Source organism: Azolla caroliniana, unplaced genomic scaffold (genome assembly GCF_043228905.1).
Source record: "Azolla caroliniana isolate FFs.n. ecotype wild unplaced genomic scaffold, voAzoCaro1.0.p SCAF_10, whole genome shotgun sequence".
NCBI classification, from domain to species: Eukaryota; Viridiplantae; Streptophyta; class Polypodiopsida; order Salviniales; family Salviniaceae; genus Azolla; species Azolla caroliniana.
Window position 1 is genome coordinate 19,204,664 of NW_028230445.1, and position 22,468 is coordinate 19,227,131.

Sequence of the window (22,468 nt, forward strand, 5' to 3'; positions counted from 1 at the left end):
AGTTGAGGAACAAGTATTGTTTGAGGAGCTACATGCTCAGAGTAGTGTTTCATGGACTACTCTTGCTAGTTTATTGCTTGAAGAAGCATGGACCTTTCTGTTTCCTCTGACACTCATTGTAGTAGAGAACTAGTAATTTAACATGGTATGTTCATCTGGATATGATGAACTCTCAGATGCCGCAACGATCAAGGAATCATAGTAAAAGAAGCTATATTAGTACAACATGTTGAATTTGATGGACTTGGTGCTATGGGCTTTGGCATGGCATCAACATTACTTGTTGCTATGGGTGTTGGCATGACAACAACATTACTTAGGGAGAAGTTCATCGATTGCGGAGTTCATGTTTGCGAACCAACTTTGTTAAGATGCAGGAAATTTGGAGGATTCATAGGATTTTTGGTGCAGAAGCTGTAATGAACCTTGGAAGTAGTTGTTGCAATGACTACAATAGAAGCTCATACAGAGAAAAGAGTAGTTGGAAATGGAAGGTGTAACACACTATTTTATGAAAGCTGGAAATGGAACTCTCATGATCATGTTAACCGGGTTGTTGAAGCATGAGATGTGTTATAGAGGCTTCTAACTACATATGTGGTTTCATTGAATGCAATGATGACATGGCATATAGGACATGGATGTTGGTTTATATGAGTTTGATGTGGGGGGGAAATGACCATGCCTATAACAGGTAGGGCACCATTGAATGCATTGATCACATGCTACGCAAACAGTGGTAATAGTTTTGTGGCTTGAAGTTTTTGGCAAAAATGTTGGGTGAGAATGTGGAAATAATCTTAGACTGTATTATTTGTGGTTTTCATAGGTCGTCATGGCTAGAGCCATTGTAATGTTGTTAGCCTAATCAGGTCGTCATGTATGTAGAATTTTATTGATGAAGCATATTTTGTTTGGAAAAAAAAAAGGTTTGACATCCACTCATGTTATATTTCAAGCATAGCATCGTGAGTGCATTGTTAAATGACATTATCAAAAAATCACCTTGTTTTTGAGCATGTATGGGTGTGACAACGTATCATCTCAAGATATTAATGGAAAGAACATCAAGCGATGCCACGATTGGCCAAAAATATTTTGCAGTAGAAACACCGTTATTTAGAGGGACTAAAGAAAATCACGGGCTTGGGTATGAAAGAAAATTACATAAACAATTTCAAACATTTTATCATAATTACAAGTAATCACCATAATTAGAGATAAATAGCCCTTGTTTTATATCTTAACAGTACGTATCATGTTATCACAACACATGTATGTTTTTCTTCTTCTAATTACAAGATACACGTGAAGCTTTTAAAATACTACAAAAATACCTAGTAGTTTTGTATTAGAACGCTTACTACAATACTTCTCATCTTTATTTGTTTTTATCTTATTGGTTACCGCTTACAAATTTTATTGTGTACGGCCAAATTACTTTAAGTGATTTATTAGGAGACCTCTTTAAGACAAATAATACCCCTCATTCTAAACCAAAATAAGCTTTGGCAAGCCTTTCAACTCAATGTATACATGTTTGTTTTTTATTCTGACTAAATCTAATCACGACAAATTATTTACAAGGATATATATCACTTCAAGGTTTTTACAAACTATAAAATACCCCTAAATTTTGAGTTACGAAATGTGCTTTAGAAAAAAAACCACAATAGTTTTCAATGATCCTAATGATTCTGTTTGAGCAAATCGTTGTAAATGATTGACTAGAATACCTCTTTTAGGTATTAACAAATTACAAAAAATACCCGAATATACCCCGATGGCTTTCTACAAATGACAAAAATACCCCTAGTTTTAGTATTAAAACACCATTAAACTATTCTCTTCCTCTATATGATCTAGAACATAAACTCTATAAATGATTTATTAGATGTCTTTACGTTAAGACTTTTACAAGTTACAAAAACAACACCCAACTTTTAAAATTTTCAATTAAACTTATCTAAGTCATTATATAATCCGCTAGAATATGTCTTTAAGACATATACAAATTGCAAGAAATATATTGACTTTCAGTTTGTTCAATCGAATTAGTGGTTATAGTAAAGTTATTCAGGAGAATCCTTCTTAAAACACTTTCAAACATTACAAAAACACTCCTCAATTTAAAATTCGTTTCGATCGAGTTATGTCAATCATTTGCTCGAGTCTATCACAAATGACCAAATTCCCCTCTATTATAATCTTGCTTTTAATCAAAGTATGTGGTAAATGGTTTACTAGGAGTGTCTCTTTGTGTGGCTGCCTCACAAATTACAAAATTCCCCTTGTTATAATTCCAATTCAGTCTATGTACTTGGTAAATTGTTTATTAGAATGGCTCTACATGGAACAACTATTTTGCCAGCCTTTTAACAAAACTACGGAGATTCCTATCCCTGGTTAGTTGCCTATATGCTTCGGCCAGATTACAATATAATCGAAAAATTGCCAGAATGTGCCTTTGGGACATTATATGAGAATTACGAGAATATTCTCCCCCATCTAAGATTAAATGTGTCTGATGGGATGACTTACTGTAGAAGAAGAATTACAAGCTAGAATTACAGGCGGAAGAATTACAAGCTAGAATACATGTTACTACTAATGGGTTGAGAATTGTTTTCGAGGGCTTTTACAAATTACAGAAATACCCTTCTATCCCTATTTCGGTTCGATTGAGCCACATTTTTTGCCCGCATTCCTTGAGATGTTTTCAAAATTACAGCGAATACCCCTCTCCTACCTTTCAAATCCAAACATTTTCTCTCTGTTTATGTTAAATCCTTTCGCCTCCTTTTCCCTTTTTTTTTACTTTCATCCGATTTTTTTTATTGTAAATTGTCTTCTGTTGTTCTATTCCCATTTTCTTTCTTCATCATTTAATCTCAATCTTCTTTCTACATCAGGTTGGAGTTCTATTAATTTTTGTTCCTTCATTATATTAATTCGTTTCCCTGCATCGATTCTCGCAAGGTAAGAAGTTCTTTTTGTTTAATCTCTGATTTCTATCTTATGTGCAATTCGATCTCATTTTCTGTTATTAATCTGTCACGTGTTTTCTCTATCTTCATGTATTCTGTTGGATCCGAAGTTTTTGTGGCTGTTATTCTCTGTATAATGACCTTGAACACGGTTAGTCTCATGGATTATAATGTATTTGTATTAATATGTGTTCTAGCTTAAAGATTTGTATGCAATGGTATTCATGGGGAAATTTTCCTTCATAGTGAACAATATAGGCCTTTACAATGTCAAAAATAGGTCACGTAAGTTTCAACTTATGTGGAATAATACACAGCTTTGTATGCAATATTCATGTATAATGAACAAAAAAACCTGTCTTTATAATGACTAAAGAAGGTCACGTACTGACATATATGGATTGATCTAAAGCTCTATAGGATATTCATGTACAATGAGCAAAAATATGCCTTTCACAATGATGAAAGCATTTCGTGTAATGACCAAGAATAAGCTCCACATGCATGGATTGATCTAAAGCTCTATAGGATATTCATATACAATGAGCAAAAATATGCCTTTCACAATGATGAAAGCATTTCGTGTAATGACCAAGAATAAGTTCCACATGCATGGATTGATCTAAAGCTCTATAGGATATTCATATACAATGAGCAAAAATATGCCTTTCACAATGATGAAACCATTTCGTGTAATGACCAAGAATAAGCTCCACATGCATGGATTGATCTAAAGCTCTCTAGGATATTCATGTACAATGAGCAAAAATATGCCTTTCACAATGATGAAACAATTTCGTGTAATGAGCAAGAATAAGCTCCACATACACCATATATGGATTAATCTACACTCTCAGTTAAAGCATTGGACGATAAATATTCATGTATAGTGAAAAACCACACTGTATAATGACCAGAATAGGTCATGTATCAACATATGTGGATTAATCTTTTAAATCTTTGAATGCAATATTCATCTATAATGACAAAAGCAAAGCTACTTTAATGATAAAGAATCTGTGAATAATGAGCAAGAATAGGTCATATATTGAGAACATATGTGGCATTGTATACAAAATATTCATGTATAATGTTGAAGACACCTGCCTTCATAATGATTATGAAGTCTCTTGTATGATGATCAATGATAGCTTGTGTATTCGGTCGGTCTTCTAAATTAAGTCTTTGTTTGCAGTATTCATGCATAATTGCAAAAAATCTAACTTGATAATGTTGTAGATTTCTCTGCGGTATTAATGGAGGAATCTACATATATAATGAACAAAGACATTCCTTATAATGATAAAAAATCTTCCCAAATCAAGAATAGCTCATATGTTTACTATCATCATACGTAGAGTAATCTTTGCTCTAGATCAAAGCTTTGTGTGCAATATTTCATTTATTTTTCTATGCTCTACTATACAAAGATTTGTATTTCATATCGAAGGGGTTTTTTGTTATAATTACCAAGAGTAGGGCATACAGCATGGCTTCTGGATTTATCTATGCTCTGAATTAAAGCTTTGCATGTAATATTTTAAAGGTGAAATTTGCCTATATAATGACCAAGAATAGAACTTATTTTGTTGCCTACAATATCTTTGTGTTAATTTATGTTTTAGGTTAAAGGTTCGTATGTAGTATTGAAGGAGAAGTCGTCATGTATAAGATGAATAATAGGACACATTTCATTTGCCTATAATGCATTTGGATTAATCTATGTTCTAGGTTAAAACTTTGCGTGCAGGATTCGAAAAGCTGTCTCACAATGCATTTGATCTGCATTTTCTCTCTGCATGTGTTTTCATTTTAAGGTCCATTAAGTATTTGCATTTCTGTGGCGAACATTACCAATGCATCGGTTTCCATTGCAATTGCATCTTTATATTGCTAGGAATTCATCCAAATCAGTAAGTTTCAAGTCTATATCAAGGCCCGTAAGCTTTAAGCAAGTTGGAGATATGGCTGACTTACAACCAGCCACCCCCTCTAGGGAAATTGATGGACAAAATCAAGAAGAGCCACAATTGGAGAAAACTGCATTAGGAGGTTTTAGAAATAATGACGAGCTTCAGAAGTATTATGGAAGAACTGGAAAATCTATCATAACCGGCTCCAATGCTATGCCAGATTCAGCTAGAATTGATGGTTCACATACAATATCTAAGGAGATGCTTAAAGGAAACAAAGGAAAGGATATTAAGCTCCCAGAGGCCGATATTGTTGACTTGACTAATGATAGTCCACTACAAAATGTGAGGCATACATCCAAGTTTCCAGCCTTCTTAAAGAGACATCATCGAGTAAGGTGTGACCATAGACCATCACGATCTTCAGATCAAAGAATCCAATGTCAAATGCTCGATGGCGAAACATCTTCACCAGTTATTATACCAACGCTGAATCCAAAATCTCTTCAGAGCCATATAACTAGTAGACACGTGGCGGAAGGTAACTTGGATGCTGAATCAGGGGAATTTGGTGAACTACCTAATGTTTTAGAAAATGAGGAGTTAAATATGAAATCATCTGGAGGCAGTAATAACACTATTAGACCTGCAAGTTCAAGAAAGAGTGAACAATCACCAAACAAGACATCGAAATCTGAGATTGTTCTTCCAATTAAACGGACACACTCTTCACTTGTCGGTCCAGCTAAACGTTGTCGACAGTTTAAGCCTCCAAGAATGCTTCGTTCTCAAAGAAATGCAAGAGGGTCTCCTTCAGGTGGAATGCAAAGCCCTATTGAGATAGATGATTTTGAAACTCCTGTAAGTGATTCCAAGTCCACCAATGTTCAATGCCAAATCGATGAAGATGAGATGTTGGCACGGGTCCTCCAAGAAGAATACAGTCTTGAAGATAGTGGAAGAAATACCTCAATGGTAAACACATTTCCGTTGATGCATTCCTTTTGTCTTTCATACAATTTCATCTGAGTGCATTGGAATAAGTTAGTTTTTGACAAGTTTAGCTGCACCCATTTTCATTGCATTCTTAGTAGCCTGTGGATTCATGCATCTTTTAGGATGCATGGTTTGTCTAATGTATTTCTTTATGGATCTATCACACCAGGATGATGCGCAGCTTGCAAGAATTCTTCAAGAAGAAGAAAATGCAAGATCAAGACAGACAGCTCAACCACCTTCTCATGTTGTATGTATTTTGTTTGATGCTCACGAGCTTTCAAATGCATAATCAATATGATTGGTGAATAAGCAATGCACATAAAGTTAAGCATAATGTTTTTACTTTGTTTGACAGCCAAACTCATCGTCTGAACAAGTAGCTAGGAGGGAATTACAAAGAGTTGTTTCTTCTTTTAGGCCCCTTTCTGGTATGCCGACATCAACTTCTTCACGGATGAGAATTCTAAGAAATCTCCACCACAGACATGCAAGGATGGGCCAACGAGTTGGAGGAAGGGCATCAAATAATGCTGAAAACCTGTTCCATTTTCCAGAAGGTTTAGATCTGGATACAGTAAGATGTCTATCCATTTGTTTTTTAAGATCGTTTACACTAGCATATGCACATACATGTGATTAGATCCATATATTTATGGAGAAAGCTCCGAAATAGGTCTGAGGTTTTCTTAATTTTCCCAAATACTGTTGATCATCCCCAGAAAGTGCAATTGTATGTGCTTTTTGAGCAATTTATGGTAATTTTATCCATTTTCGTCACCTATATGTGCTATTTGAGCAATTTATGGTCAATTCATCCCCTTTACTAACTTATATGTGCTATTTGAGTGTTTTATGGTCAATTCATTCCCTTTCCTCTCTATATATCTATATGTTATATAATATATATGCTATTTGAGTCGTTACATCGTGAATTTATCCCCAGGGATACTTGAATATTTTGGAGTTCCTCTGTCCATTATCACATATAGTAGTGTTGCTTAAACCCACATTTTTACCGATGTGGGTCCTAGTACAGTCTTGCATTCATAGATATGTTGTGTGTATATCTCATGTCGGATACATTTTAGACGTGCAAGGTACATATACATATATGTGCACGAATGTGAAGTGTCAAATGCACAAGTATGTTCAAAAGAAATGGAAAACTATATTTAAAAAGAGAGAACTAAATGTAATGTTTCGAGGGATGAACATGTGAAATTTGATTTTGCAGAGACTAGAGTTTTTGGCATCTCTGGAGATGGCTTCATTAGGAAGCTTTCCATTATTAGCCCATGCAAATCGGGATTTTAACGAGTGAGTCACATAGTATTCAGGGTAATGTATATGAAACGTTTCATTCCACTACTTCTTGCTTCTAAATGTGTCTGATCTGGCTGATACAAGGAGTGATTATGAGATGCTGCTTGCCTTAGATGAAACCAATGGATCGCATCATCGTGGTGCATCCCGTAACCAGATTGAACGGTTGCCAGTTTCTGAAATCCAGGTAATCCGTCTCATCTCTTTTTTGTAGTTGGAATGTTCTAGAGTTCGTCCATATTTGTGTCCATAAATAGTTTTTGGATATGTGTCCTCTCTCAATTTATTTACAATTTACATGATGGCATATGAAGGTAAATTTCTAGCCTCATCGTGTTTAGTTTAAAGAACATTACCCTTGTAAATTGGTTATTCAAAGACAACAATGAGTCAGCCCACACCATATTGTTTCTAACTAAAATTGATTTTGATGACCAATGAGGATTGACCCTGAAGATAGCACTTTGGTGTCTTTAACGAAACTAGAATTTAAACTCATGAAAAGCAACTATTATCATCCTTTCCAAATTCACTCAAGCATTCAGCTCTGCCATGGTTGCACCCGAGTTTATGATGTTTGTTAAATTTCTAATTAGGGTTCCCAATGCTATATATCTTCACCTCTTTATTTTTTTAGTAGATTGTCTCCTTATGGATACATTCCAAAATAGAGTCAATTGATGTGAGGGGTTTGTTATGAAGTGTAATGTATGTATTTCCTTCATAAAAATCTTGTTTATTGATGCTTTGACTTCAAAACAGCCTACAGATGTTTGTGAAGAGTGCTCAATATGCCTTGAGACTCCTATGGTTGGGGATGTAGTTCGACGTTTGCCTTGCATGCATAGCTTTCATCAACAGGTTTGCATTTAAATACTCTTTTTTCTAACATGAATGAATTTTAAAAAAGTAAGCGATTGATGGAACAAATAAAATTGGTGATGGCAGTGTATTGATGAATGGCTAGGTCAACAAGCTAAATGCCCTGTTTGTAAAGTGAATTTATGATTTGAAGAAATATTCAAGCTTTACATATTGCAGTGGTGTCCGAAAAATTGCTGCGCTTCTCTCTGCACGGGAAATTGTTTTTGACCAAAAAATTTCAAACCTTCGAAGCAAGGAAATGATTCAGCATATGAACTGAATATGCCTTGATATGTACAAATTGGTTGTTTTTGTTATCAAGAATTTGAGATAAAGGGCTAGCAATCCAAAATGTTGATAACTTGTCAATATATCTTTCAAATGATTAGAGTAGGACATGAACCTTCCTTGATGAGTAAGTAAATTGCCACACCCTCTACAAAACCGAATAGTTCAGCACTTATTCTGATTATTCTTTATACTCTTGTAAAGTGGAAAGACACATACATCACTTGTTAGAGTTACTATGAAATGTTTGGTGCAATCCCATTAGATTTAAATTCAAACCTAAAGGTGAACACAGCCATGATGTAAGAAATATCAGCCAAAACATATTACAGTATATGCACACACATTGACGAGGGCGAATGAAAAATGTATAGATGTTGCAATAGTGTATCTAGAGATAATCAAAGCATATAAGTTAGAGTTCATTTAGATAAGAATCTCCAAAATAGGAGTATTGGTAGAACAATGTATAAATACATGATGGACATATATAAGTTGAATTCAACTAGATGTTGATATCTAGATTTAGAGCATTATTGAACAACCTCACTTCGATATGTTGGCAACACAACTATAAACAATGAAAGAGTGAAAGGCCCCCTAAATTCTAAGACATGAATTCAACAATTGTATGAAACTTAGGAATTGAGGTGGCAAATTAATATTGGGATGATGGATGGGTGCAATGATACACACATGTGATTGTTCTTATCATAGAAGTAAGAAAAATGCATGATAGAAATGGACTTGCATTTGTCGTTAGGAACATGTTAGTCGGCAGGAGGTTGAATCTCAATGGTAGACCTAATACGTTACGTCTAATGCACTATTCCCAGTTAAGAATGAAATGGATAAGGGAAGGTAATGCCAATCTTACAAGATTTGTTGCTAGTATATGGAAGTTTATGTCTTCTAGATCTTGGGTTCAACACCACAAAGAACAATCAAAATGGATACGAAACTCATTGCTGTAGCCTATAACTATAACTATGGTTGGATGTGGAAGGCATGAGCTTCGTGGCACACCATTACTCAAAGTGTGACTCTTGTCGACAACAAAGGGTTTCACTTGAGTTTGAGAAATTGGAGTATGTGGAGTTTTGCCTGATTTTGAGGATCTTGAGAATGAGAGGCAATTTGAGGACGGTTGGTAGCCCACACCTAACAAAAGAGAGTGCTCTCTTCCGAGTGATTAAAAAAGGGATGGGTATTTTGCGAATTTTGAAAACACGCAGGCAAACATATAGGGGCATTTGTTTGGTATATCCCCATCATCCATGTATGTATGTGTGTAATGTATGTATGTATGTATGTATGTATGTATGTGTGTAATGTATGTATGTATGTATGTATGTATGTATGTATTTATGTATGTATGTATGTGTGTAATGTATGTATGTATGTATGTATGTATGTATGTATGTATGTATGTATGTATGTATGTTGTATGTATGTATGGATTGATGAATGGACGGATGAAGCGAGACAGAAGGTTCGAATCAATTTGCAGAGAGAAACCAAACCATCGAGATCATGGTGAAGAAGAAGAAGAAGAAGAAGAAGAAGAAGAAGAAAGGAGAAGGAAACGTCTCCTTTGGTGCTTAACATGATATTGCAGAAGACATGATTTCCTGTGTTAAATGGCTCAAAAACAACTCAAAAACATGACCAGTAATGTCAAAAATCTACAGAAGGAGACCATCTCTTCGATAATACCTATGCTCAAATACTGTGCAAAGAAGAAACACCTAAATGAAGGTAGTAAAATACATGCTAATATTCTCAGAAATGGTTTACTTGAAAGATGGCCACATATAGGAAGTAGCTTAGTGAGCATGTATGCAAAATGTGGCGACTTTAAGAAATCACAAGAGGTTCTTGATGAACTTCAGTTTAAGGGAAATAATAACATATCATCCTGGAATGCTCTCATTGGTGGATACATCTTACATGGAAAAGAAGAAGCAGCATTGAATTGCTTTGATCAGATGAAATACAAAGAAGGAATACCCCCAGATTCCATCACTTTTTCTTGTATTCTGAAAGCTTGTGCTAACACAAGAGACATTTTTAAAGGTAGAGAAATCCATGATGAGATTGTAAAGTTAGATCTTGTAAAGAAAGATGTTGTGCTTGCCACTGCTCTGGTGGATATGTATGCAAAATGTGGTCAAATGAATAAAGCAGAAGAAGTGTTTTTTGAGATTAGAAATCGGAATATAGTGTCATGGAATGCTCTCATCACTGGATATGCTCAACACGGTCTTGTAGAGAAAGCATGGGGTTGTTCTCTACATATGCAAAGGGAAGGTATATCTCCGGATGCCATCACTTTCGCGTGTATTTTGAAAGCTTGTGGTAATACATCTGCTATTGAAGAAGGTGAAAAAATCCATAATGAAATAGTTCATCGAGGATTTCTCACAGAAGATATCATCATGCTTGGCAATGCTTTGGTAGCTATGTATGTTAAGTGTGATGCATTATCTAAAGCTGAGAAAGTGCTCAAAAAGCTTCAGGGTCGGAATGTTGTTACTTGGTCTACTATTATTGGTGGATACGCCCATAAGGGCATGTATGAGGAATCTTTGAATTGCTTTGAGAGGATGCAAAATGAGGGATTCTCTCCAAATGTAGTTACTTTTATTTGTATATTGAAGGCTTGTGGAAATACAAGAGCTATTGCAAAGGGAGAAAAGATACATCATGAGATTGTTAGAAATGGGAAACTTAATTTGGAGAAGGATGTTGTGCTTGGCACAGCATTGGTTGATATGTATGCTAAATGTGGTTCATTGGAAAAAGCTCGTGAAGTTCTGAAAGAGCTTGCTTTTCGAGATGTTATCGCTTGGAATACACTCATCACAGGATATGTTCAAAGTGGACAAGGTATAGAAGCTTTACATAGTTTCAAACAGATGCAAGAAGAGGGTCTCTCGCCAGATAATGTGACTTTTGGTTGCATATTAAAGGCATGTGGGAGCGTTGGTGCAATTGAAAAGGGTGAAAGAATACATGATGAGATCGTTAGAAGAGGATTACTCGGCAAAGATATTGTTTTGGGCAATGCTTTGGTAGATATGTATGCCAAATGTGGTGCATTGGAAAAGGCTCAGGAAGTATTTGATAAAATTATTGTCCGGGATATTGTCTCTTGGAACTCTCTCATTACAGCATATGCTCAACAAGGGCGAAATGAGGAAGTGCTCAGTTGTTTCAAACACATGCAAGATGACAAAATATTTCCAGATTCGATGACATTTCTTTGTTTGTTAAATGCATGTAGTCATGCAGGTCTACTAGATGATGGTGAAAGATACTTTCTAGATGTAAGTAAAAGTTATAATATTGGTCTACATTTGGATTACTATACTTGCATGGTTGATCTCTTTTGTCGTGCGGGACATTTTGAGAAGGCATTGATGGTGATTAAGAATCTGCCTCTTTATGATTGTATTCATGTCTGGAATGCGCTATTGAGTGCTTGTAAAAACTGGGGAAATGTGAAACTTGGAAGACTTGCTTTTGAACAAGCAATACAACTAGACAATAACAACCTTGCATCTTATGTATTGATGGTTAATATATATATAGCTGCAGGCATGAAAGAGGATGCCAAAAGGATCGAAGCCATGAGAGAACAGTGTTGTTTTCCTGAAAGTAGGACATGGACTAGTATTATTACTATATTTTGAGAGCTAAATATGGTCCGTAGACCAGATCATCCATACAAAGTATGAGTAAATGGATTCCAGAATTGAAGGAATATACACACAGACCTTACACTCGTTTCGCCATGGAATCTTGATGCAAAGACTTATGGGGGTAAAGCATTCATATGACGTAAACCATAGGCTATCAGGAATGCTCATGCCTCCACTTGGTCTGTCATACTATCTTAGACAAATGCCAATTACACCAGAAAACACCTAGCGTTGATGGAAAGGCACCATCCAGTTTATCAGGTAACCTTGTGTGCTCTCTCAGCATTTATATGAAGTGAAAACCAATCTTCTCCAAACCACAGCCAAGTGGGAATGTCCATCCCTTCACTTGGTCTATCAATGTATCTTATTCGAAGAAAACCGCACCGTGAAAGCACCTAACCGTGATGGAAAGACACCATCCAGTTTATCAGGTACCCTTGTCTGCATCATCCTCTCTAAAGGATGCATAGTCAAGAAAAAAATCTAGTGTCTTTGAGCATCATTGTCAATAAGAATAATACATTATTCTATAGCCTCATCCAATGCTTGAACAATAGTGTTGGACTGTGTATGCAAAGAGCAATGGACTTATCCTGAATGTCTATAACAAACAGGTTTATCCATGAATCTTCAAACCTAGAAAAACACCACATATAGGTGGTGAGGCATCATCCAATATATCATGTAGTTTTATATGCTTTCTACATAGTTACCTCTAGGAGATGTATAATAGATTGGGGTTTAGTTGTTTAAGGTTTGACAATACTTCTACTGGTCAGATGTTTGACCAATTCTAAAACCAAAAAAGCAGTTGATTACAGATTGAATCTTAATTCCAATTCAAACACGTTGGGCAAAATTGGAACAGGCATTCATATGTTTACAAAAAATTGGAATCAATGTTGCATGTGGTTTAACTCAAAAAAATAATGTATGACAGTTTGATGATGGTGTGAGGCTTGAGCTTCACATAATTCCACTGCAAATTTGGGTCTTGCCAAATTTGCAAGACCAATTAGTTTTTGCCATAGTATGTAATATACGCATTCGTCTGCTCAAACATTCGTTTACGTACGTTTTGCAAACGAATGCGTATATTATTCAAACATTCGTATGTGTTTTGTTGACTTCTTTATTTTTTTGTTTTTGCTCACAGAGGGGAGGAATGTTCTGCACAGGTGCATATCTTCTTCCGCCATTGGTTTCTGCACATCAGTGCAATAATGCCAAGCTCCTCTCTTCTCCCATCTAGCCTCGAACGTTCTGCATAGTTCACACTGCACATCTTGTCCCGCCATCAATTTCTGCACATCAACACGACGCCAAGCTCCTCTCTTCTCCCATCCAGGTATGTTTAGGGTTAATAATAGGGTTTAAAGTTTGAAAAATCATGCATGTTTCTCCATTCTCAACATCAGCGCGCATCAGACTCATTGATAGCTTCATTATTATGGACATGAATGGCTCATAGGTAGAACAATCAACCTCCATTTCGAATCTCTAGTTAATGGCGTTATCTCTCTTGTGCCTTTAAACAATTGTGATGTGGTGGTGGTGGTGCCTTGCTCATATGTAGGCTTTAACATTAAACAAACCTTTAGAATAATGAGTGATTCTAAAGTTTTGTATAATGCATTTATTTAATTTTAGAATGTACAACTAAATCTCAATTTCTTTAAAGAGTAACATTTATGAGCTATGCCATTTTCATATCTCTTTTTGGCCATGGTGCGTTTTTAAATAGATTTTTAAGGAATATGAGGATCACATTTACAATGTGCCCAAGCGGATCACAACTTATAGAGTTGAAGAATTAACACGTTTTTAACATTTACATATTATTAGCTAAGTGATATCCAGCCAAATCGTGCCAATTGGATCAAAACACAAATAAAGTAGATGTTGACTCGCTTATAAACCACCATTGGCCTTTTATATCATACAATATTCATCATTTGTCGAAGTTTGATATATTCACTATTTGTTTTATTGCATATTGGATATGATGTGTCCATATTATTATATGCAATTCACATCCATTGTTCCCTTAGACCCTAAGCTGAACAATTTGTCCTAGTCATCTATGTAGACATTAATATCATGATGTTGTTTTGAAATTGCTCACGTGAATCTACAAAATTGTAGCGCCATCTCATCTTTTGGCATGTATAGTCTCGAGGTAGCCTAATATATATGAGCAACACTTTCTTGAAATAGTGGTTTGATCACATCACATCATGGTTTCACAATAAAGTTTTTGAGTTTGATTGATCACTCATAATCATATATGATTTTTGTAATAACTATAATTGTGTTGATCTATATACTAATATTGCTTTGCCTATTCTAGCAAGAAAACAATCACAACAAGGATGTGTTCATGATTATGTTTTTGTTTGCATATAAGATTGCAAAGTGTGAATTTAAGCATTAACAATTATTGTCAAATATTAAAAACGACCACATTTCAAAATTGAGAGGGTGACTTGTAATAAACATTAATGCTTAATATAATGTTTGCATTTGTAATGTTCCCCAGAGAAACACTCCAATGGTAATTGAGTTGGGCTTGCTTCAATTATCGAGGACACTGTATGCCTCACACATACATAGTTGAGAACAAAGAAATGGATTGGTTGTTCAAATAACTAAACATATATTCGCAATACTTAAATTTTGAAAGAAAGTAGATTGATTATTAGATAACAATAGGTGCATTACACATCACCATATTGATGCCGGGTTGGGATGATGGATCTTACATACAAATGCTTATAGCACCAAATCATAATAAGGATGCTTCGTCTTTACACACATTACATTAAAAGAGCTTAGATGCCCCCACAAGTTACCACATATTTCTTAGTGATTCCTTGAGCTTATTGATGAGTGCAACCCCTACATCTTACATCAGCCATTAATGTCACCAATAGAGGAGCTTTAAATATTTTTAGTTGAACCACGCATAATGTTGTTTGTGTCATGGAAAAAGCACATTGGAACTTGTGGCTATTAGTTGTCATCTAATACTTCATGTGAACATTATGTAGATACATGTACATGTGGAAATGGCTTTGGGTAACCTTGAAGCTACACATAATTCTTGGTGGAACATCATGATCATAGTCGTTCGTAATTGTTGAGAGACATCAACGTATTTACTAAGCATCAGTGTCCCTTGTGGCTAGCCTTTGAAAATGAATGCATGTTATTAGATGGCAATTAGGTTAAATTCAGACAATTTGGGCCTTTTGAGAAATGTTATGCCATGGGTACACTTATGCATGGAGGGGTGGCGAAATTATTAAGGAGATATTCTAAATCTTCCATCATATGACCTATGGCTCGATAGATCTTGGTGAGAGGAATCCAGGGCTTGAAGTATTGAGTTGTGATGAAAGAATTATGCCACTTTCCCCATAACTCCAAAAGTTCCCCAATGGAAGCCTATTTCCCTCTTCCTTTTAGAGAGAATTATGACATTCAAATATTCCAAAAAAAGGTCCAATATTGGGTTCATATTTTGTCCATTGGTGGAGTGAGGCTCAACCTTCTCACACTTATTCTAATAAATTTGATAATTAGTCCGGTGCTATGATATTCAATTTCCAAGATCAATATATAATAAACTCTAGGTCTATCTACCTATCACGTGTCACACTCACCCTAATTTCATAGGAATGAAGAGGGCTATGGAGTTAAGATTAAATAAAAGGATTCAAGTTCCCTAGGGATGCAAGATACAAAGAAATAGTTTGGAAGATGGGATGCATTACTCTTGCTTTATGATGAAGTTCGATAGACCAATGGCTTATAAAACTCCATGTACAATATGTATGTGAAATTCTTTCATTTTGTGTGAGTCCCATAGGTCATATTCATGTGCCACATAGACTAGTGAGAGAATGATAAGAGATTTATCCCATCACAAGTGTTTTTCAAATGTTTGTATTTGACCTTTAAATCATAAAGACAACATCTATTGATGTTTTTTAGTAGTCATACCATGAACAATAATTCTAATAATCTATGTATGTATGTATGGTCAAAGTAATTGTTTGAAACTTGGTCAAGAAGCAATTGCCAATAAACATGTACTTTATTATTAAGACCTTGTCAACTTATGGAATTGACAAGGAATTACATGGAAAGAGAGATCAATGGCACACCAACATCCTCCATTTTTATCTCAAATTAGTACATCTATAGCACAACACTAGAAGAACCCACATGTTTTCAAATTTTTGTGGTACTATATATAATCTCATTGGCAGAGGTAGAGGTCGTAGTTGGTGCCATAGGCGCATGTTTGGGTCTTGTCGACCGTGTATCCAGTGTAGTAACCATTGGGACAAGCACTAGCGGAGTCCGCGGTGCAATCGACCGTGACACATCCCGAGTTGGAGGGGACAACCTTCAAGGGGATATTGAAACCTGCGAGGACCGAGATGTCATAGTAGTCGAGGTTGCTGCTTCCGTCCACTGTGATCTCGAACTGTGAGACCCCGGATGGGGGCCCCGTGTTGCACGCTTGTCCGGAGCACCCTGTGTTGGCGATAGCCCACATTGTCCCGCTCACCCAACTCGGGGACGCACCCACTGTCCATGTCTGTCCGGATGCCAACTCGGAGCACCCCCCGCCCACCCCGTTGCTTGGCACCCAATATTTGGCGCACACCGTGTAGCCGCAAGTGTTGTGCACTGTGATCGTGGTTGCCTCTGATGCCCAAACTGTGCCAAGGATCAAGACAAATATTCAACAATTGCATGTAAATCATATTTAGTGGACAACAAATTTACACAACATGACTAATTAAGAGCACAAATACCATTAACAAATTTATATGGGTCTCAATTTGTTAGTATCGTGGATGCATTATGATTAGTTACTAATAACAATTAACAAAGGATGTGTCTAACCAATTTACATGGCTCTCAAATAGTTAGTATCATCAATGCATTATGACTAGTCACTAACAACAATTAACAAGGATGTGTTTAACAAATTTATAAGGGTCTCAAATAGTTAGTATCATCGATGCATTATGATTAGTTACTACTAAAAATTAACAAAGGATGTTTTTAACAAAATTATATGGGTCTCAAATAGTTAGTATTATCAATGCATTATGATTAGTTACTCTAACAACTAACCAAGGATGTGTTCAACAAATTTATATGGGTCTCAAATTGTTAGTATCATTGATGCATTATGATTAGTTACTAATAAAAATTAACAATGGATGTTTTTAATAATTAATAGGTATTAGCAAATGTTATACATGATTAGAGAGTTAGTAAACATATGAATCAACAAACTTAGATGTTAATCACCAACTAAGTTGTATTCATTAACAATTGTAATTGGGTGATTAGGAGCTTGAGGTGAGTGGTTAGTTGCCATGATCAAGAGGTATATATATGGTGGATGACTATGTGAATCAATTGGTAGAAATGAATATCGGTAAAGTCATACCAAGGAGTAGAAGTGTGGTAGCCACACTGAACAGGAGAGTACTAGGGGTGGAGGCCATAATGTGTATTGGAGAATTGTTGATTTCTAATAGAGTTGTAACTTGTGTGAGGATGTGTTATGTTTCATGAATGAATGTGTGTGCCTCTCTATATATACTATTTGGTCAAGTTCTTTCATTGTAACAACAACAATAATAATTGTAGACCCTATAGTCAAGGAGGTTATCTTTCAAAAATAAAAGACTTGGTGTCTACACTTTAGAGTAAATCTAAATGGAGACTTAAGTTAGCATTTGAGCCTGCCACAATGTTTTTCAAATATCATAAAGTTTGTCTTCCTATTTTAATTATTCAAATGCAGGCCCTTTGTCGCCCACTCGCTCAATACACGTCACAACGTTGGAAAAAAGAGGAGCACGTTTTTATCGGCTACTGAATGCTGACTTTTAATGCAATCGAATATGAAATAGAAGCATTTCATTTCACACAACAACCAAGGGATTTGTCTCAATATTTTGTTGATGTGACGATGTGTATATATATTAAGGACAATGGGGAAGGATTTAATCATCATGAACACTAGCTATTGAGATATCTTTTGTTGACCAAATCAACTTCTAAGAGTAGGATAGAAGTATAAGACAAAATGTCAGAATGTGACCTTTCATGCTAGCGTACCACTATTTCAAATTTGATGTAATTTATAACTCTTTGCTTCTAGTCCTAGATCTAGAAAATCTATTGATACTACTACAATTTTGATAATCGATGTGCGACGTGGCGTTGGGGCACAAGTGATGAGAGTGGTCGACAATGCACACTTTGCCCTAAACAAGTTTGAGAGTTTGAGTATCACACCTTCATATAATGCTTTGCTTTTAATCATATTCGACCGTGCTTTCCACGCATCTTCGACCAAGTGCAATCCTTGCACAAATTTCTGTCACAACCACAATGTGCACTCTCAATTGCAACATTCATTGGTAAAGTTCTTGAACATCTAGAATCACTACTCAGTTTCACATGGATCACATGAAATTTAATATTTTGGTCTCATAGGTCATATTTGACCTCCAAAGACGATAATAGAATCTCTCTCTCTCTCTCTACAAAACCATATTCTTCCCAAAATGGGGAACCCGTACACATTGATACATGTTAGAGCCCATCTCGTTATCTTCCATGCAACTTAGCTCACATGTGATACGAGGCCTTGGGGCAGAAGTGATGAGAGTGGCCGGCTATGCACACTTTGCTCTAAACAAGTTCGAGAGTCTGAGTATCACACTTTGATACAATGCTCTGCCTTTGATCATATTCAACCATGTTTTCTACATCTCTTCGATCGAGCCCAATCCTTGCACGAATTTCTCTCATAACCACAATGTGCACTCTCGATTACCATGTTTTCCACATCTCTTCGAGCCCAATCCTTGCATGAATTTCTCTCATAACCATAATGTGTACTCTCGATTGCAACATTCTATCTATCTATCTTACCCTAGTGGTAAGTTGTTAACACTACAAGTACTGCATCATGGGTTCGAAACCCAAATTTCTCACTTCTCTCTATTATACACTTCATATATATCTCTTAATTCACTAGATGCAACCACGACCACCTGGTCTCCATTGGGCAACCTTACCAATTGAGCTACATCCATTTGGGCATCTCTCTCTCTCTCTCTCTCTCTCGACCACCTGGTCTCCATTGGGCAACCTTACCAACTGAGCTACATCCATTTGGCCAGCTATCTCTCTCTCTCTCTCTCTCTTATCGTAATTAGCTTACCCTAGTGGTAAGTCGATAACACTACAAGCACCATGTCTTGGGTTCGAAACCCAATTTCCTCACCTCTCTATTATATACTTCATATCTCTATTTCACTAGATGCCACTGTGAAATGTAGGGGTTGAACCCATGACCACCTGGTCTCCATTGGGCAACCTTACCAACTGAGCTACATCCATTTGGGCATCTCTCTCTCTCTCTCTCTCTCTCTCTCTCTCTCTCTCACTCAGCTTGGTAATTTACATCATACCATCATAGTTATAATTTTGGGAGAACCCAAGTTCAATCATATTGATGGGTTAGGTTCCCTCGGGTGATGCCATCCTTGGAACTAATGTGATGAGACTAACCTTCCAAGCTTGAGACATACAACCGAAACCCCAACAACGTTGGAGCATCAAAGTTAGGGGCTCCTTTAAAATATTGGAATATTCCCTAAAAGCTTCCTAACCAAGGGTTATACCACTAGGAAAATTCCTTAAAACCATGTTCACCTCATCTTTTATGACAACCATTACCAATTCATAGTAAGGGGGTCATGCAATACCTATATCCAACCATATCATACTCATGTACTGCTCTTATCATCTTATTAGTTATAAATAATTGTAGCCACTTGGAATTCCTAAAAGTAATGAACGCATGTTGTAATTATTATAGTCAAATCCACTATAACATCATCCCCTTACTTCCCATGTACCACATTAGATCGAGCATAGGCAAGATTTAGCATTTGAAAAAATAATTCAGATTCAAAATGATTATATATAAACCCATCCATAAATTCTTGCATCTTACTATGATGATAACTTTGCAGACATTGCAATTGAGAAATAATGAATATCAATTGACTATGGATATCCAAAAGCTCCTCGTTTGATGATACCACTTTGCTTAGGATCATCCACGATTAAATGTAGTGACATTGATTGTGATGCATCAACACATGTTAAATCAACCTTAGCTAACTTCCATCGGTGACCCACATATAGAGTTTGAAGAGGTAAGCCCCATAATGCAATAAATTGAGTAACATGGTTCAAGGAATAAATATCCACCAACCATACCACCTCACCAGAATGAGTGATTTCTACAACTAAAAAGTGGTCATATGGATCATTATGCACAACTTGAGGACAATAATTAGCCTGCATGATTATACCACAACTAAATAATGTTTCTAAGATGTCCATCGTAGAACATTAGGAATATCCTTGTCTATAGATTGTGGATATTGCTAACTCATGCCACTTATACTCAACAACACATACTATATCCCTTTCTTTACTTAACAAGGTTTCCCATAATATCTTATGAGGAAACCATGCCCCTCTCACATTCCATGTTACCGCTTCAACTAAATCGATGATATCATGGGTGCCCTTGCTCCTTTAGAGCAATTGATGTCATAAGACTAGTCAAAATATGTTCCAAAGCTACACATGAGTTTTAGGCCATCTGGCAAAACCTTTTGTTTGGGCTCTCCAACTTAGTGAAAAACTCGAGGATTCGATGTATTTTCCACATGACCCAATGAATTAAATAGAAGTTGAAGGGGTAATCCCATATCTCTAAATTTTCATTGCCAAGGAGTGTTACAAGACCCCTCCCTTGTTCCTAAACTACCTTGTAATGTAGTATCATGAGTATTAGGCAAACAATTATGTTGCACATACTCTCGTTTTCCCTTTGGTTTGCCTTTAACATGTTGCCAATATTTTTTATCAATAACAACATTATTTTTAGGCATGTAAACTGTTTGTTTTCCCTTATCTGTAAGCCTAGAATTTGGTTTAGCAAATCAACCAAATTGATTTCCCTTATCCTTAAGTGTGGCATTCATCCATAAAGTGGACCCATTCACCACATCTAAAGCAATGATCACTTGCACATATCTCCCATTTCATTTTTGAAATAAAGTTGTTTCATTCTAGGTGCTCTCATTTGTATCCATGCCAATCTCGTATCCCACAACGCACAAAATTTGCACTTGTATGATGGATGCATTTGCATGTGGGGATACTAACAAATTAACAATTTACCCACTTGACTCATCGACTCTTATAAAAAGGATAACAAAACTATCACATTGGGGTAACCCTTTAGAGTATAGCTTCGAAGGGAGAAGTATTGGATCTAGACTATTCAAATTAAAATGGGGGAAATTTTCACGACCTGCTAGACATGTAATAGATCTAGGCACATGCAGTCTTAATGACCATTGCTAATTATTCAACCTCTTGAAACGTTACTTTCGAGAGTGGTTCTTGTTAAAGATGTAACTCAAGAGTTTCTTGCACAATGCCAAGGAAATATCACATCAAATATGTAAAATATGGCAAAGAAGTTGGAAGACAAAGATAAACCAAAAGTAATTCAATATTATGGTTGATGGTATGTCTCAATTAAGTGTAAAGCAACTCACGAAGTCAAATTAACTTGCCAATCATTGATATAAATATTGCAAGACCTATATTTCTTGTAGAGGAGGAGGTGTTTGTAGAGCAAAACATGTGTTTATGTTACACTACAAACAAAAGTTTGAAGAGTGGGAACTTTGGGTGAGGTAAAATGCAAAATTATGTGATTAGGTTGTGCCTATAAAGAGTTTTTCAAAAAATTGCACTCCATGTGTTAGAAAACATTTGTTAGATGGATTAAGTTAGGGAATGGCACTTCCACACAAAATTGGTTAGAATTAGAACGGGAATGTGTTGATAATTCTCTCGTTTATTTCATGGAAACGCGTCTAATGCAAATATAATAGAACGTGCAAGAAATTATTTCCCATCCCATGTCCAAGACTTTCTTATAGAGTAAGAAGCCTAAACCTAAATGCGAAGACCTAGCAAACCAAGGACTATAACAATTTTTGTTCCAATTGGTACACCTTAATCTCAATGAAGTCAGATAACCAAGCTTTAAATCATGGTATTGCATACACATATGGCTAGAAGGAGAACTTTAGGCAAGCGATGGTGAACCCTTGGTGACTGTCAACCTTAGAAAGATGTAGGGATGACCTTCCACATATTGAAACTCTAGATGTTGTAACATTTGAAGGAAGCAACACTAGTTTTGCACCAAACTATTCATGGTGATATTAGTTATCATAGATAT

The 22,468-nt window shown here is 36.0% G+C and overlaps 3 protein-coding genes across 7 annotated transcripts; 2 read left to right on the plus strand and 1 right to left on the minus strand.

Moving 5' to 3' along the window:
- The first annotated feature begins 4,837 nt into the window (after positions 1-4,837).
- Positions 4,838-8,632, plus strand: LOC147859398 (uncharacterized). Of its 2 annotated transcripts, none has more exons than XM_087326381.1 (7): positions 4,838-5,875; positions 6,066-6,146; positions 6,255-6,473; positions 7,134-7,216; positions 7,307-7,409; positions 7,985-8,083; positions 8,190-8,632. In XM_087326381.1, the coding sequence occupies exons 1-7, from the start codon at positions 4,844-4,846 to the stop codon at positions 8,220-8,222; spliced, it is 1,650 nt and encodes a 549-aa protein (XP_087182507.1). In that variant the 5' UTR covers positions 4,838-4,843; the 3' UTR covers positions 8,223-8,632. The 2 variants fall into 2 exon arrangements, with proteins under 2 accessions (XP_087182507.1, XP_087182505.1); XM_087326379.1 differs by having other exon boundaries at positions 4,839-5,875; positions 8,171-8,632.
- A 1,191-nt stretch (positions 8,633-9,823) lies between these two features.
- Positions 9,824-13,495, plus strand: LOC147859399 (pentatricopeptide repeat-containing protein DOT4, chloroplastic-like). 4 transcript variants are annotated; one of them, XM_087325407.1, is made up of 2 exons: positions 9,824-12,512; positions 13,238-13,495. In XM_087325407.1, the coding sequence occupies exon 1, from the start codon at positions 10,015-10,017 to the stop codon at positions 12,067-12,069; it is 2,055 nt and encodes a 684-aa protein (XP_087181533.1). In that variant the 5' UTR covers positions 9,824-10,014; the 3' UTR covers positions 12,070-12,512; positions 13,238-13,495. The 4 variants fall into 4 exon arrangements, with proteins under 4 accessions (XP_087181533.1, XP_087181532.1, XP_087181535.1 ...); XM_087325406.1 differs by having other exon boundaries at positions 9,824-12,339; positions 13,238-13,494; XM_087325409.1 differs by having other exon boundaries at positions 9,824-12,339; positions 13,260-13,494.
- A 2,670-nt stretch (positions 13,496-16,165) lies between these two features.
- Positions 16,166-17,711, minus strand: LOC147859400 (pathogenesis-related 5 protein Jun a 3.0101-like). The gene is made up of 2 exons (XM_087325410.1): positions 17,558-17,711; positions 16,166-16,812 (listed from the first exon to the last, which is right to left on the minus strand). The coding sequence occupies exons 1-2, from the start codon at positions 17,613-17,615 to the stop codon at positions 16,346-16,348; spliced, it is 525 nt and encodes a 174-aa protein (XP_087181536.1). The 5' UTR covers positions 17,616-17,711; the 3' UTR covers positions 16,166-16,345.
- Positions 17,712-22,468: the final 4,757 nt, after the last annotated feature.

Bases quoted from the DNA above. Each gene is read 5' to 3' on its own strand.
- LOC147859400 (XM_087325410.1), bottom strand. From the start codon at position 17,615: ATGGCCTCCACCCCTAGTACTCTCCTGTTCAGTGTGGCTACCACACTT. The intron at 16,813-17,557 runs GTATGACTTTAC...TCCTTGGCACAG, and splicing joins TACCACACTTCTACTCCTTG to TTTGGGCATCAGAGGCAACC.
- LOC147859399 (XM_087325407.1), top strand. From the start codon at position 10,015: ATGGCTCAAAAACAACTCAAAAACATGACCAGTAATGTCAAAAATCTA.
- LOC147859398 (XM_087326379.1), top strand. From the start codon at position 4,844: ATGCATCGGTTTCCATTGCAATTGCATCTTTATATTGCTAGGAATTCA. The intron at 5,876-6,065 runs GTAAACACATTT...CTATCACACCAG, and splicing joins GTGGAAGAAATACCTCAATG to GATGATGCGCAGCTTGCAAG. The intron at 7,410-7,984 runs GTAATCCGTCTC...ACTTCAAAACAG, and splicing joins TGCCAGTTTCTGAAATCCAG to CCTACAGATGTTTGTGAAGA.